The sequence below is a fragment of the Carassius auratus genome, chromosome 22 (assembly GCF_003368295.1).
Source record: "Carassius auratus strain Wakin chromosome 22, ASM336829v1, whole genome shotgun sequence".
In the NCBI taxonomy this organism is placed as follows: domain Eukaryota; kingdom Metazoa; phylum Chordata; class Actinopteri; order Cypriniformes; family Cyprinidae; genus Carassius; species Carassius auratus.
The window spans coordinates 9004616-9018567 of NC_039264.1; the positions used below are offsets into that span (position 1 = coordinate 9004616).

Sequence of the window (13952 nt, forward strand, 5' to 3'; positions counted from 1 at the left end):
ATACGAGCTTTTTAAACGCTGTTCTAAATATTATATTCCAAAGTTACTGTTTTCCAAGTGCATGTCATGTCACGTGACTTGGGAGTGAGCGTCACACTCGGTTACTACTGCATGCGCAGGATGGCTGCTCCGCCTGAGATTGCAGATCCCACAGACACATTTAAGTCTTTTGTGTGGGAACATTTTGGTTTTCCAGTGGAGTACAGGAATGGAATTTGTGTCGTAGACAAAGCACACACAATCTGTCGTAACTGTTTCTCAAAACTTACTTATACGACAGGAAACACGTCTAATATGCAAGCGCATCGGAGACATCACCCCAACATTAATTTTAGCGACACACGTAAGAAGCCTCAAAAACAGGAAACTTTTCCCACTGCCTTCAGAATGAAGCTACAAGCTAACTCGGACCGTGCTCAAACAATTACATAGGTAATAGGTGTTTTCATGGCACTAGATATGCAGCCGTTTTCCGCTGTTTAGAATGACGGATTTTATTCATAACTCATACAAAAATGAGACGACACTCAGTGAAAACGTAACATGCCTCACAGACATAATAAATATATCTATAGAAAGCTGTAAATGACTACTTAACGAAATAAAACAAATCTAACACAAAAACTCATTGTAATCATAATCTGTGAAGATCTCGGCGCATCTAATGAGGAAATCGCGAGACAGGCAACTTCATCCTTGCAACACAGACTTAGAAAACACTAGTTTATTAGTAAATAATTCAAATATCTCCCTAATATTTACCAGTCACATTTATGGTAATTACTTTTGCCGGTGCTTTGCGGCAAGCTTGAGCCTATTGCGTGTATTTGAACGCAGAACTGTTCAGCTGCGCTGCTGCTGCGGGACACTAAACTCCGTTGAGTCGCTCTTCACAGTCGCAGTAGCGCGGTCTCGCGTTGTTTCCACCAGCGCGGCGATTTTGTTTTATCACTTATTAATGGATGTCTAAAATATAAAAGTAAGGAGAAGTATAAAACAGGCGGTAGGCCTGGCCCGCGTCTGAACTTTGACGTGAAAATTGGTCTCAGAGGAGCAGTTAGATGTGGCATCCAGCAGTGATGATCCTCCAGCAAAACAGGCACCAATCTCTGAACTGTTTGGAAAGTTAGTTCCAGTGGAGCCAGGCACTCCTGCACCTTGTAATGTTTGTCATATCAAATGTCTCCATATCAATGGTGAAAGATATACATTTTATTTATAATATATTTAATTTTAGTTTACTCGGATAAGCTGACTGCACTACAGAGATAAATGTTTTATTCTGATTAGTCTACATTGGAAGTATTTATTTAAATTTTGTTTACTCAGGTATGCTGACTGCACTAAAAATGTGAAGCCAAAGTTAATAAAGAAAAAGACAAGTTATTTTGTTGCTATAATTAAGTTAAGTGAATCTATTGTCCTTTTACCAGCAATGCTAAAGAACATGAACCCTGCCACCACAGCAAACCGAACCGAACCGGACCGAACCGTGGCTCCAAAATCGTAAACCGAACCGAACCGTGCCATTGGTGTATCGTTACACCCCTAATATATATATATATATATATATATATATATATATATATATATATATATATATATATAATAGTGTTGTCAAAATTAGCATGTTAATGTGGGCAATTCCTTATTTTTTTTAAATATTTAACACAAGGGTGAAGCTAAGGTTGGCCACCCCACTCACAAACGCTGCTTAAATGTGGAAAACAGGAAGTTGAAGTTGAATATTCCATATATGGAAAACAGGAAGTTGAATATTCCAAATATGGAAAACAGGAAGTTGAAGTTGAATATTCCAAATATGGAAAACAGGGAGTTGAAGTTGAATATTCCAAATATGGAAAACAGGAAGTTGAAGTTGAATATTCCATATATGGAAAACAGGAAGTTGAAGTTGAATATTCCATATATGGAAAACAGGAAGTTGAAGTTGAATATTCTAAATATGGAAAACAGGAAGTTGAATATTCCATATATGGAAAACAGGAAGTTGAAGTTGAATATTCCATAAATGGAAAACAGGAAAGTTGAAATTGGGGCAACTAAAGCATGTTATTGAGGTTTAAGGTTATATTTAACTTCATAAGCAGTTCTCAAATGTTAGATTGCTGTCTGAGAACAGTCTCAGTGCTGACCTGGAGTGCAGATTTTGAGTCATTCCAAAAAGTCATTTACAGCACTTCTAGTAAGACTATTATTTTTTAGATTAAATTATTAACACTATTGAAATTGTTCTGCATCGTTTTATGGCACAAGTCCACATTATTCCCACATTGGATTTATTAATTAACATTATCGAAGTTGTTCTGGAGAGTTTCATGGCACAGATCCACATGCATACACTATCTAATAATCTGTGGCAGATGCACTCGGGGGAGAATGAAGTATTCATCAAGCTACGATCTTCATGCATTAGAGAGCCACAGCGTGAGGATTTTTTGTTTTGTTTTAGGTTAATCAGGGCTGTGAGCCAGTGGAAATTGCTCCCTTCTGCTGGAGCAATATGAATAAATGCTGCGGAGTGCTGGTGTCAGTGAGGCAGCTGGAAAAAAAGGAAGATATTATAGGAAGACTTGGCCGATTTTGGCAGTTTTCCTAGTCTTGTTTCAGCAAAGCAATTGTTGAAGTTTGGCACTAAAAATGCACAGAATTTCTAAAACTTTGTTTGCAAATACATTTTGTTCTGTGAACGCCTCCCTGCAGCAAAGAGCAGCTTGAATCTCCAGGCTGGGTGATGATGGTTACTGGAGGTTTAGTCTGGATCACAGCAATGCAGTTCATTTAGGGTTCATGTGGGTACATAAAATATCTTAAATAGGCTTTTCAAACTGTAAAGCTGTAAAAAAAAAAAAAAAAAAAAAAAAAAAAAAGTAATCTTATGTTAATTATGTTACGTTTTAGTATGGGTTGTGAACCATTCATTCTTGAACTAACATTGAAAGATATTCATACTATATGAATTATAAATTGTAAATTTAAAAAACAAACTGAACGATGGATGGATGGATGGATGGATGGATGGATGGATGGATGGATGGATGGATGAATGGATGGATGGATGGATGGATGGATGGATAGATAGATAGAAGATGGATAGATAAAAAGCTCAACTTCCATAGCAAAAGCTATGCTTATATGCATTTGAAAGTGTTGATGGGGAAAAAAGTCACTCTTGCTGTGCATCAACGTTCTGTCAGCTGTACGAATGAAAAGAGAAAGCAGTAGACTCCATTGAGCATTGCAATTTGATCAGTCCAAGAGACCGGAACCGCACTGCATACAAGCTTCTGGACCCATTCACGACTGTTGAAGGTGTATTGCAATACAGTGGGAACACATCCAACTATGTACGCTCCAGCAGAGCCTGCCCTCTTATCTCCAGTCGCAGGAAGAATAGAGATGCTGGAGGCATTACAAGTCACTGTTGGCATACCTTGGCACCCGGCCTGCAATGGGAATGGGTAGTTGTCACCTGTCCTCCACCTGAAAGCCTTTGCCCCAAAGCCTAGTGGGAGTTGCAGTGCTTTGAAGAAAGCAGCCTGGCGGTGTTCAAAGCAGATGATATTGCTCACCGCAGGCTTTGCTTTCATATCCCATGCTCATTAAACCGGTCCTTCTGCAAATATTTGCAAAAAGAGACCCATGGAAGAGCGGCCAAGTGGAGTCCTTCATTTCTTTCTTCTTTGAGGGGCTCAGCTGGTAAATCATGACCCAGAAATAGCTTTCAGGTCTGATAGGGTCAAGCAGGGAAAGCAAAGCTAAATGTAAATAATAAAATGCAACAATTATATATATGTAAGTAGGACAAGAAAACAAACAAAAGTTTGCCAACTTTCATAATGGATGAAAATGTTTGCAGTGGAAAACAAAAACAAAGCAAAACAACATAAAAAAGCAAAACAAAAAACAGAGCAAAGGGAAAAAAACAATATAAAACAAAAAAGCAAACTGAAAACCAAAATAAAACAAAAAGCAAAACAAAACCAAACAAAAAACTGAGCAAAAACAAAACAAATCAGAACAAAAGCAGAGCAAAGCAAAACAAAGCTCAGCAAAAGCATAGCAAAGCAAAACAATGCCTGGCGAAAGCTCAAAGCAAAACGGAAAAAAAAAAAAAAAAAATGAAAAACAAAAATCTGTGCAAAGCAAAGCAACACAAAACAAAATAAAAAAGCAAAATAAAACGAAAAGCAACAACAAAAAACAAAAGGCAAAAAAATAAATAGATCAATATCCCAATATCATATTCCCCGGTTTCTCAGACAAGGCTTAAACCTAATGCCAGACTAAAATCTAAGTGATTCTAATGATCCTAAAATGTATCAGTGTCTTTATTTTGTTTTAAAATGCACAGAGTAATGTTTTTTTTCTAAGGCATGTTTATAAAATGACTTAAATGTCCTGATTGAACCATGGCCTAATCCTGTCTTAATCTAAGCCCTGTCTATGAAACCAGACCTATATGTCATAAATTTTGTCACAGCTGTGGTACAGTGCATAGTGTGTCCTTTATCTTCTCCACTGTCCTATTATTTTAAGGCAAAGAAAATAGTCGGTTAAGAAAAATACAAATATATTAATAAAAGACTCTTCTTCGAGACGCTCGCTGGCAGTCTTGGCCACTTACCGTTTATCTGGAGCTCCTTCCACGTTTTCCTGATTAATGCGGGGCAAGTGAATGAGCAGCGGTTAAAAATAAAAAGATCAAGTGCTTCCAACTGAGTGATTGGGTCATTTATCCCATCACGATGTGATATTTTAGTGCTGTGGTATCAAGACCCCTGATAATGAAGTATTCGGGGGGTTGATTTTCAGGTGTTGCCATTTCGTGAAACACATTTTTGCTCTTTGTGAGAATGAAGGCCGTAAACAAGCGTAAGTAGACACGAGAAACGATAGAGAAGATTACTGTTTGGGCCACCTCATTCTGTCTCAGATGATGTAGCCAAGATCATCTAAGAGCGAGGAGGAATAAACGCACTTTCACAGATGTGAAAGTGATGGAGCGAGAACAGAGGGCCGAGTGCTGGAACAAGGAGTAACAAACATGTTGCCTTTCCTGTTCGTGTACAGACACTATCCGTGTCTCTGGCAGGGAGATGCATGCTTATGGCCTCAGTACAGGCTGTTGGCACACTCGATTTAAAGCAGCTGGCGTTTGTTAAAGCTGATGTGAGCCGAAAGCTTTCTGGTTTCATGTACTCACGCTCACAGCCAAAAGGTGCATCAGCTTGGTTTATTGGGAGCAATCACAGGCCGTCCGTTGGGAGCCCAATACAACGCTTGACTTTACGGCTCTGCAACAGGTGTAGGATTCATCCAGGAGCCAATTAAGGATTTCCAAAAATAAAAAAACCTAGAGACCTTGATAAATTAAAATTTGTTTTATTTTATTATAATACATATTAATGGCTGATAGAAAATCTGCAGTACATACAGTATATATAAAAAATATTTCAATATTTGATTTAGTTTACAGATAAACAAGGGAAAAAACCTATATATGCTGATCTTCAGTTCATTCTTGTGACAGGCTTCATTTGTTCAAAGAAAGGAAACTAAAAATAAGTGTTTAAAGTTCATTCTGCTGGTATAAGGAAACAGTTGAAGAAGTGATCACACACACACACACACACAAAACGCATCAGTTCCAGCATTGATAACTTGACAGCGCAGTACGTACTTTAACAATATAAAATACAGTGAACCAAACAGCACGACCACCTCTGTCAATGCTGGAATGCGACTGAAGTACGAAGCCTGTAATTTACATAATAAATAATAATTCAGTATTTAGATAGGTTGCATCGCAAATATGGAAATATTACGGAATATTTGGATTTGTGCCAAATGAGAAGAGGTAGGATACACGAGCACAAAGCACCATTTAGCAAACCGTTTTCAAAGTTTAAATCACAGTGCAGTGGGAAAACAACAGGTCAAATATCTGTATTTAATATAGTCTGTTTTTATTTTTATTTTTAATAGAACCTTTCACATCAATATATACCAATATATATATTTCCTGTCCTACCCATATCTATGATTACTGTATTTTATTATTTGCATTTAGCATTGTTTTTTCCTACTATTCTTGGCCCACTAGTTAAGAACTACTGTTACATTAGATATCAGCTGTTTCCTTACAGATTAGCTAATGCTGTTCATCCTCCTTTGGGAAACATGACGTGTGTGTTGTCTCTGTTCTAGCCTTCCAGCAGCAGTGAAAGAGCAGCCAGTCTGTTTTCTCCCTAGAGAACAGAAAGCCACTTGAATGCCAAAGCGTATGAGAGAGAATCGTGATGCTTTCGTTCCAGGCAGTATTTTCTTTCAGGTTAAGCTTCAGGCTAGATCCCTCTGACTCAGGTTCAACGGGCCAGGCCTCAAAATCAAGCTCTGGATCTTTTGCGTTGGTGATCTTCAGGGAATGCAAAAATGTGGAAGTGTAGTTTAACTAACAAGAAATGCCATATATTTAAGTTTGGGTTATTGTTGTTTTTATTATGCCTAAACAGGATCTAAAATGTTTTTTTTTTTATTTGCCTCACCTGCCGACGGTGGGTGAATTAAGAAAGTTTATTGAGTAAAAAAAAATATTGCATTTTAATTTACTTTTTTTTTTTTTTTTGCACTTCACAGATTCTTATTATTTAGATGTTTCCTTGAATAAAAGTGAAAGCTTATTTTATAAAAATTTTGACCAATAGCAGAATAGCAACCAGTGTTTTGGTGTCAATGAAGAAAAATCCAAATTTTGTTGCTCTCAATTTTATTTTGTTGGTGTAATGTGAGGAATATTTCATGTATGAGGCATCACAAGACATAAAAACGTAAAATAAAAAAATCCACTAAGGTCAAATTTAGTGTTTTGTACCCTTTTTGTTATATTAAAGCAGTAAATTCATTTTTTATTCACATTTGCACTTAACTGGTAGATGTTTATATTGGACACTCAACATTGATTTGCTGCACTGGATTGATTGCAAGGTATTTATTTTTTGGAGAAATTTCTTGTTTTGAAGGAACTTGATTGGATGCTGGGGTTCTGATGATCCTACGAAGCTCCTTAACCAATTTAACCAGTCTTTTCACTAAACAACCCCAATGTTGGTCCACCACCATCTAGGCTAATATTTATGGCAAAGGAAAGCAAATAATGATTACGTTTTCATTCCGGGAGGAAGTGTTGTGATTGACAGTAGACATTTACATTTTGGGCACATAGACCCATGGCGACTGCAGTGGTCGTGGCACCTTAAATACATTCTTGCGGTACATTCTGTTCTTCTGCCCCGCATTCTGCATGCTAAACAGAGCCCCATACGGGCCAATTTGCAGCAGCCAATTTACCAACGTCGCTTTGAATTTGCTGGAAGTAAAAAAGGCAGAGAAGTGCTTTGAGCTTGAGTCTGGGATGGCTAAAACCTTCACCCACATATGCAGATGTACGAAGCCACACACGCTTAAAAATGCACCGATTCTCTGTTCGTCATGCGTCCAGATGTGGTAGAGAGTCCCAGAGGGTTAGAAAGAGGCATTTCTGACAGGAATGTGACAGGGCTTAATTAGCCGCTGAACTTAGGAATCATTTTCTCTAGATTGTTGTCATTTGAACAGATTAAGACACCTTTATTGCTCATGCTAAACTGCTTATGTTCACAGCCACGGATTATAGTGACACGTGAATAAAAAGCTTGAATGTGTCACTTCAGAAAAGCTAAAGTAGGCTAGCATGTATGTGTGAGATTATCGCTGAATGGGACTGTTCAAACATCCTGACTAACTAAATGGTAAGAAATTCATGCTAATCTTATCATGCTAAACTTTTTCCTCACATTGTGATGCTAATTATGTCAGTTGTGTTGAAGGAATGCTGAATGTTAACCAGTAGCATTTTGGCTAAAGTCTCGGGCTCTTTTCCTGTACCTCAGGCTCTGTTTCTCTCTCACGACAGATACTGAGGGTTGCGAGCACAACTGGAGGAAGTTTCACGGCCACTGCTACAGGTACTTCACCCGCAGACACACGTGGGAAGACGCGGAGAAAGACTGCAGAGAGCACAGCGGTCACCTGGCCAGCATCCACTCCACACAAGAGCAGGACTTCATTAATGGTCAGTATCAGGGTTCATCCCAGACAGAGTCGCTAATACACTTCTGTAACAAACTAAAGAATTAACTGTTAGCAGATGTGCTTACATTCAAAAGCCTGGGGTTAGTGAGATACAATGTTTCTGCTAATTAATGCTGTCGTACTAGTTTCGGAGCACAATGAGTTATCTCTACTAGTCTGTGTAGTCAAAAAAAAGTATGCCGCTAATGGGTCATCATCCAACCAGAGCTCCTAGACTAAATTGGTGGATGCTTGATACAGTTTCCTTCCCTGTATAATGTCGCGCTTCCACAAACGTTGTTGTGAACTGACATTACTCTCCCCGTTAATTAAAAATGACACCAAATGTGAACATGCCCCTTAGCATGTTGCATTTATTTGATTAAAAATACAGTAAAAAAAATAATTATCAGTGCAATTTAAAATAAAATCTATTTTAATAGATTTTGAAATGTAATTTATTCCTGAATTTTTAGCATCATTTCTCCAATCTTCAGTATCACATGGTCCTTCAGAAATCACTCTAATATGTTGATATGCTGTTCAAGAAACGTGACTTTTCTCTCTCTCTCAGAATCCTTTAGTAAGAGCAAAGTTAAAAAGAACAGGGTTTCTTTCAAATAGGAGTCATTTGTAACATTTTACTGTAAATGGCTTTAGTGCAGCTCTTGGTAAATTTAATGCATCCTCTTTAACAAAAAATTATAATTCTGACCCCAAACTTTTAAATAAAAAGAGGCATGCAATTACTTAAAAAAAAAAAAGTAAATTAAATTGTATTTTTTATTATTTGATACTCATGTTGGTACCGTATTTTTCGGACTATAAGTCGCACCCAAGTATAAGTCGCATCAGTCCAAAGATACATCATGATGAGGAAAAAAACGTATATAAGTCGCACTGGACTATAAGTCACATTTATTTAGAACCAAGAGTACATTACCGTCTACAGCCGTGAGAGGGCGCTCTATGTTTTCAGTGTAGACTACAGGAGCACTGAGCAGCATAGAGCGCCCTCTCACGGCTGGAGACGGTAATGTTTTCTCTTGGTTCATTTCTTTCGGTTCATGTCAAATTAATTTTGATAAATAAGTCGCACCTGACTATAAGTCGCAGGACCAGCCAAGCTATATAAAAAAGTGTGACTTATAGTCCGGAAAATATGGTACTCAAATTCATGGCCGTAGCCAGGCTTTGAAAATTAGTCAGGTCTAAGGGGTTTCTATAATAACCCCCATAAATACAACGAATTATATAGTCTAACACTTGAAAAGAGACAGAAATGTAAATGTTTTTGGAGGGATGCTCGTTTTGAAATCATACCCTATTTACAGCATCAAATGTTTGTTAATACTATATTTTTTGGGGTGGATAATTTTATCAGTTGTGTGTTATTGTATAAACATACATATTTCCCACCAAACGTGTTATTTTGTATACTTTCTAAAGAATTAAATTTAGTGGAAAAACAAGTAAAAGAAAAGCTTATAACAGCTGGATCTGGCAACACGGAGGGAGGCTGCGTCTCACGCTCTCGCTCACAACTAACTGAAGACTCGTTCACTTCGGAAGCATCTCGCAGCGATTATTTTCACACCACGGACGCTTAACCTTCTGAATTTTACATGCAGACATTCATATGAGGAGTTTAGCAGCAAATTAGTCAATCAGAGAACACATTTTATTTTCGAACATGAAAAATGTACAGCGGTGACCTCATAGCTGGCTACGGCCATGCTCATATTTGAATTTTTGTGGTGTAATGTGATGGAAATTTAGTGTATAATTGGATGAATGATTTAAAATGTAAAATTTCCACGTAAAATATGTTTGTACGTACCTCTTTTTGGTTTTATTAAGCCACCAAATCCAGTTTTTATTCACATTTACCATCAATAAGCATAAATTTCAGATAATTTTTTTAAACAAATTAAGTGCAAGTCATTTGTTCCCAATTAACATTTCCAAAAAAAATGTCCCTCTGCTTAAAATCATTTGCAACCAACTAGCATGTGACAAATCACAGTTCATAGCTGTAACATAACTAAAGCGTAATATTATTATATGTATTTTTTTATTGCGACGTGTGGCCAGTTCAAATTCACTGTTATTATTAAACAGAAACCAGTTCTTAAATTCTGTATTTTGCTGACCCCTGTTCTTCATGGGATATAAAACAGCATATGGTCGGTATCTGTGGCTAATCTTCGTCTGTTTTACCCAATTAGCTTTGACTAAAACTATTTGCATAGCCTAGATTCATTAATATCCAGCCAGAGAGCTAAGGAAAGCGACAGGATGCTGACCTCCTGTACACCCCAGATTGCATTATGTCTCCAGTCCCCAGTCGAACCTAAATCCAGCGTAATGACGCTCGGTGTGGCCTCTCACAGCATGCTGTCTGCACACAGAGCCGCGGCGCTCACCAAAAAGTGTGTTTAATCGCCTTGAAAATGGACATCTCCACCCCTGCAATAAAGGGGGCACAGCCATTAAGAAGATTAATGGGCCCTGTAATGATGTTAATCAGTAACACCGTGATTGAAATTCCATTACAGCCAGACCAAAAAAATAAAAAAAAATCCTCACAAATGCATCTTGGGACGATCTGATGGCTTCTGGCTTGAGCTTGAATTGTGATTGTGATTGTGAACACCATCATTCGGCTCCCAGTGGCCCTGTAGGAGACATAAAGCAGACTACGACCTAAAGGGGAAGCATTAGCTCTGCATTTTATGACAGTAAGACTCTATTTACTCTTGGTATTAAGCTGCTCTTCGGTGGGTGTCTTGGCCGCTGGTTACATCTGGTATTCATATGAGTGTTTTCATCTGTTATATGGTGAAATAAATATGTGCTGGAAGTGAATGAATGCAAATTGTATTTGTATGTATGTAAAAAAGAAAAAAAAAAGAAATGTCTTATGCTTTTTAAACAGGACTGTGCCATGAAAACACATGGATTGGTCTGAATGACAGGATGGTGGAAGACGACTTTCAGTGGACTGATAACATGGATCTGGTGAGACTGGCACGATCCGTATAAAATGTATACAAATTTGTATAATATTTAATATTTTAATTGTATGTTTACCTGAGATGTCTACATATTTAAATGAAATATTTAATTTAAATAGTTTTAAGTAAATATAACATTTGATATAAATGTTTAATTTAACATTTATTTGTATATTTTATTAGATTTGTTTAATTAATTTTGTAGATACTTTTTATTCATGTATTTCAATAGATTTCTTTTATTATTATTTCTACATTTAAACAAAATATTTCATTGAAATATTTATATCCATTAACAAATAAGATATTATATTTAAAATAACATTTTAAATTAACATTTATTTAATATTTAATTTGATTTATAATTAAGTTTTTAATCCATCAACAAATTAAAAATAGTATATAATTTAATTGTATGATTAAAGTAGACATTACATTAAATAGGATTTTAATATAAATATTTGAATGGACATAAATAAAATATAACTCCTCTAATTTTATTAGATTTTCTAAATCTAAATTTATATCAGCTTTATTTATTCATACATTTGTAATGTTTTATTGGATTAATTCTATATTTAAACTGAATATTTAATTGACATTTCTATCCATTAACAAATAAAATATTATATTTGATATAAGAACTTGAACATTTATTTTAATATTTAGATTTTTAATTTACTTTTTATCTTAATATACCGTACAGACAAAGAATAAAATATAAAACAATAAATATTTAAATTGACTTGTATTTTAATATTTAATTACTTTTTTATATATTTGATTTATTTATGTATTATAAATATAATAAATAGACTTCTTATTGAAATATCTATGTATTTATATTAGATATTTAATTGAAATATATCCACCAACAGATAAAATATAATAATATTTAATATAAATATATTAATTGACATTTATTTGAATATTTTATAGGATTTAATTTCCATCCATCATCAACTGAAATAGTTATTTAATTAATTCATACAATTAAAATACTCATCAAGTAAAATATTACCCTTAATACAATTTTATAAATATTTAATTTTAGAAAAATTTGAATTATTAAACCATTTTAAATGGACCTTTCATTGAAATCTTTATATTTAGACTAAATATTTAATAGAATACTTATTATCCATCAACATACAAAATATTACATTTAATATATTTTTCAATAAATTGAATAAATTATTTATAATACAATGTACATTTTAGTATCAAAACATACAGTAGAATGAATCACTTAAACTAATCACTGTATGATAATGAAGGCAATATGGTCAGATAGATCATGCAAATGAAGCACAAGTCTCAAGTTTTCAAACCATTTAGGCATCAAAATAAGTTTATATAATATATTATAACACACCTATTAGACGTATCTGAAAACCCATTTGTAATGGATATATAAGACGGTACACAAAATACCTAGTAAAGCCGTGGGATTGGATTCAGCCCTGAAATATCCCTGTCTCCTCCTCCAGCAATATGAGAACTGGAGGGAGAACCAGCCGGATAATTTCTTTGCGGGCGGAGAGGACTGCGTGGTGATGATCGCCCATGAGAACGGCAAATGGAACGATGTGCCCTGCAACTACAACCTGCCCTACATCTGCAAAAAAGGCACAGGTGAGCAGAAGAGAGGGGAGGAATTAGGCAAAGAGGACAAATACTGTACCGCCTCGCTTTCTACCACACTGTACGGTTTCCTCCAGTACTGACCTCCTTTTGTTAACTTTATTCACACGTCTTCATGAGATGTTCCTCATACGCTCTTTCATTTATATCGCTTCCTTCAAATAAAATCAATGCTGCTTCCACTGTCAACGTTTACTTTCATGTTATTCAAAACTCATTTGACTTGATTTCTTCTGTGGAACACAAGATTTATTTTGTATAATGTACTGGCCACACTTGACCATGAATCAGTGAGATGAACTCAAGAACCTGATCAGTCTGATTCACGAACAATCATTTAGACGGGTTGTGTGAATAATTCAACGATTCAATGTAAAGATTCAAAAGATTGATTTACATAAAGCTATTTTCATATGACTGCAGGAGACATGGAAGGACCTGTTCTCCGGTTGACCCTTGTGAACCCAAAGTGTCTCATGTCTTTCCAAACCTGCATGAACTTTCGTTGTCCTGTGGATATTTTAAATTTTGAATATTGGTAACAAAACCATTTTGGTTCCCACTGGCTTCCACTATATAGACAATAAAAAATACAATGGAAGTCAATGGGAACCGAAACTCGGGTTACCAACGTTCTTCAATATATCACAAAGTAAAAGAAAGTCATACAGGTTTGGTATGACAAGAGGGGGAATAAATGCTAGCAGGATCTTCATTTTTGACTGAACTATTTCTATAACCAAGATCGACATTGCAAATCATTCCATTCCTCTATTTTCTGTCACTCTGAACTTGTCATGTCAGTTTGTATGATTTCATTTTCACCAGCTCCCCGTTTCACCAAGTCATCTCACGTCTTTTCACCATCAGACAGTGGCCTCAACAATAACTGTCACTCATTTCGTTCTGATGATGTGATGGTGGGTCCTCGGGAGGGCTGCGTGTTCAAAGCTTCGATCATGACATGGCGGACATGACTGGTTTTCTTCAGCCACTCGTGGTCGTTTTGCTCTGACGCGATCTGCTTCACCCGCACCTCTATGGGCTCATTAGACTCGTTTTATCTGCTCATTTACATACGAATCAGACTGGGGTTATAGAATCTGTCAGGTCTGTCTGCCCTAGCTAGATTTAAAAAGATACCTTGGGTTCACAAGG

General features: G+C 36.1%; 1 protein-coding gene across 2 annotated transcripts in view; it reads left to right on the forward strand.

The window, feature by feature from the left end:
- Positions 1 to 13952, forward strand: part of LOC113039608 (neurocan core protein-like) — a 138627-nt gene that overhangs the window by 115247 nt on the left and 9428 nt on the right. For both annotated transcript variants that reach the window (XM_026197549.1, XM_026197548.1), the window contains exons 11-13: positions 7976 to 8134; positions 11072 to 11154; positions 12641 to 12785. In XM_026197549.1, coding sequence (XP_026053334.1) covers positions 7976 to 8134; positions 11072 to 11154; positions 12641 to 12785 — 387 coding nt within the window. The remainder of the gene's footprint in view (positions 1 to 7975; positions 8135 to 11071; positions 11155 to 12640; positions 12786 to 13952) is intronic.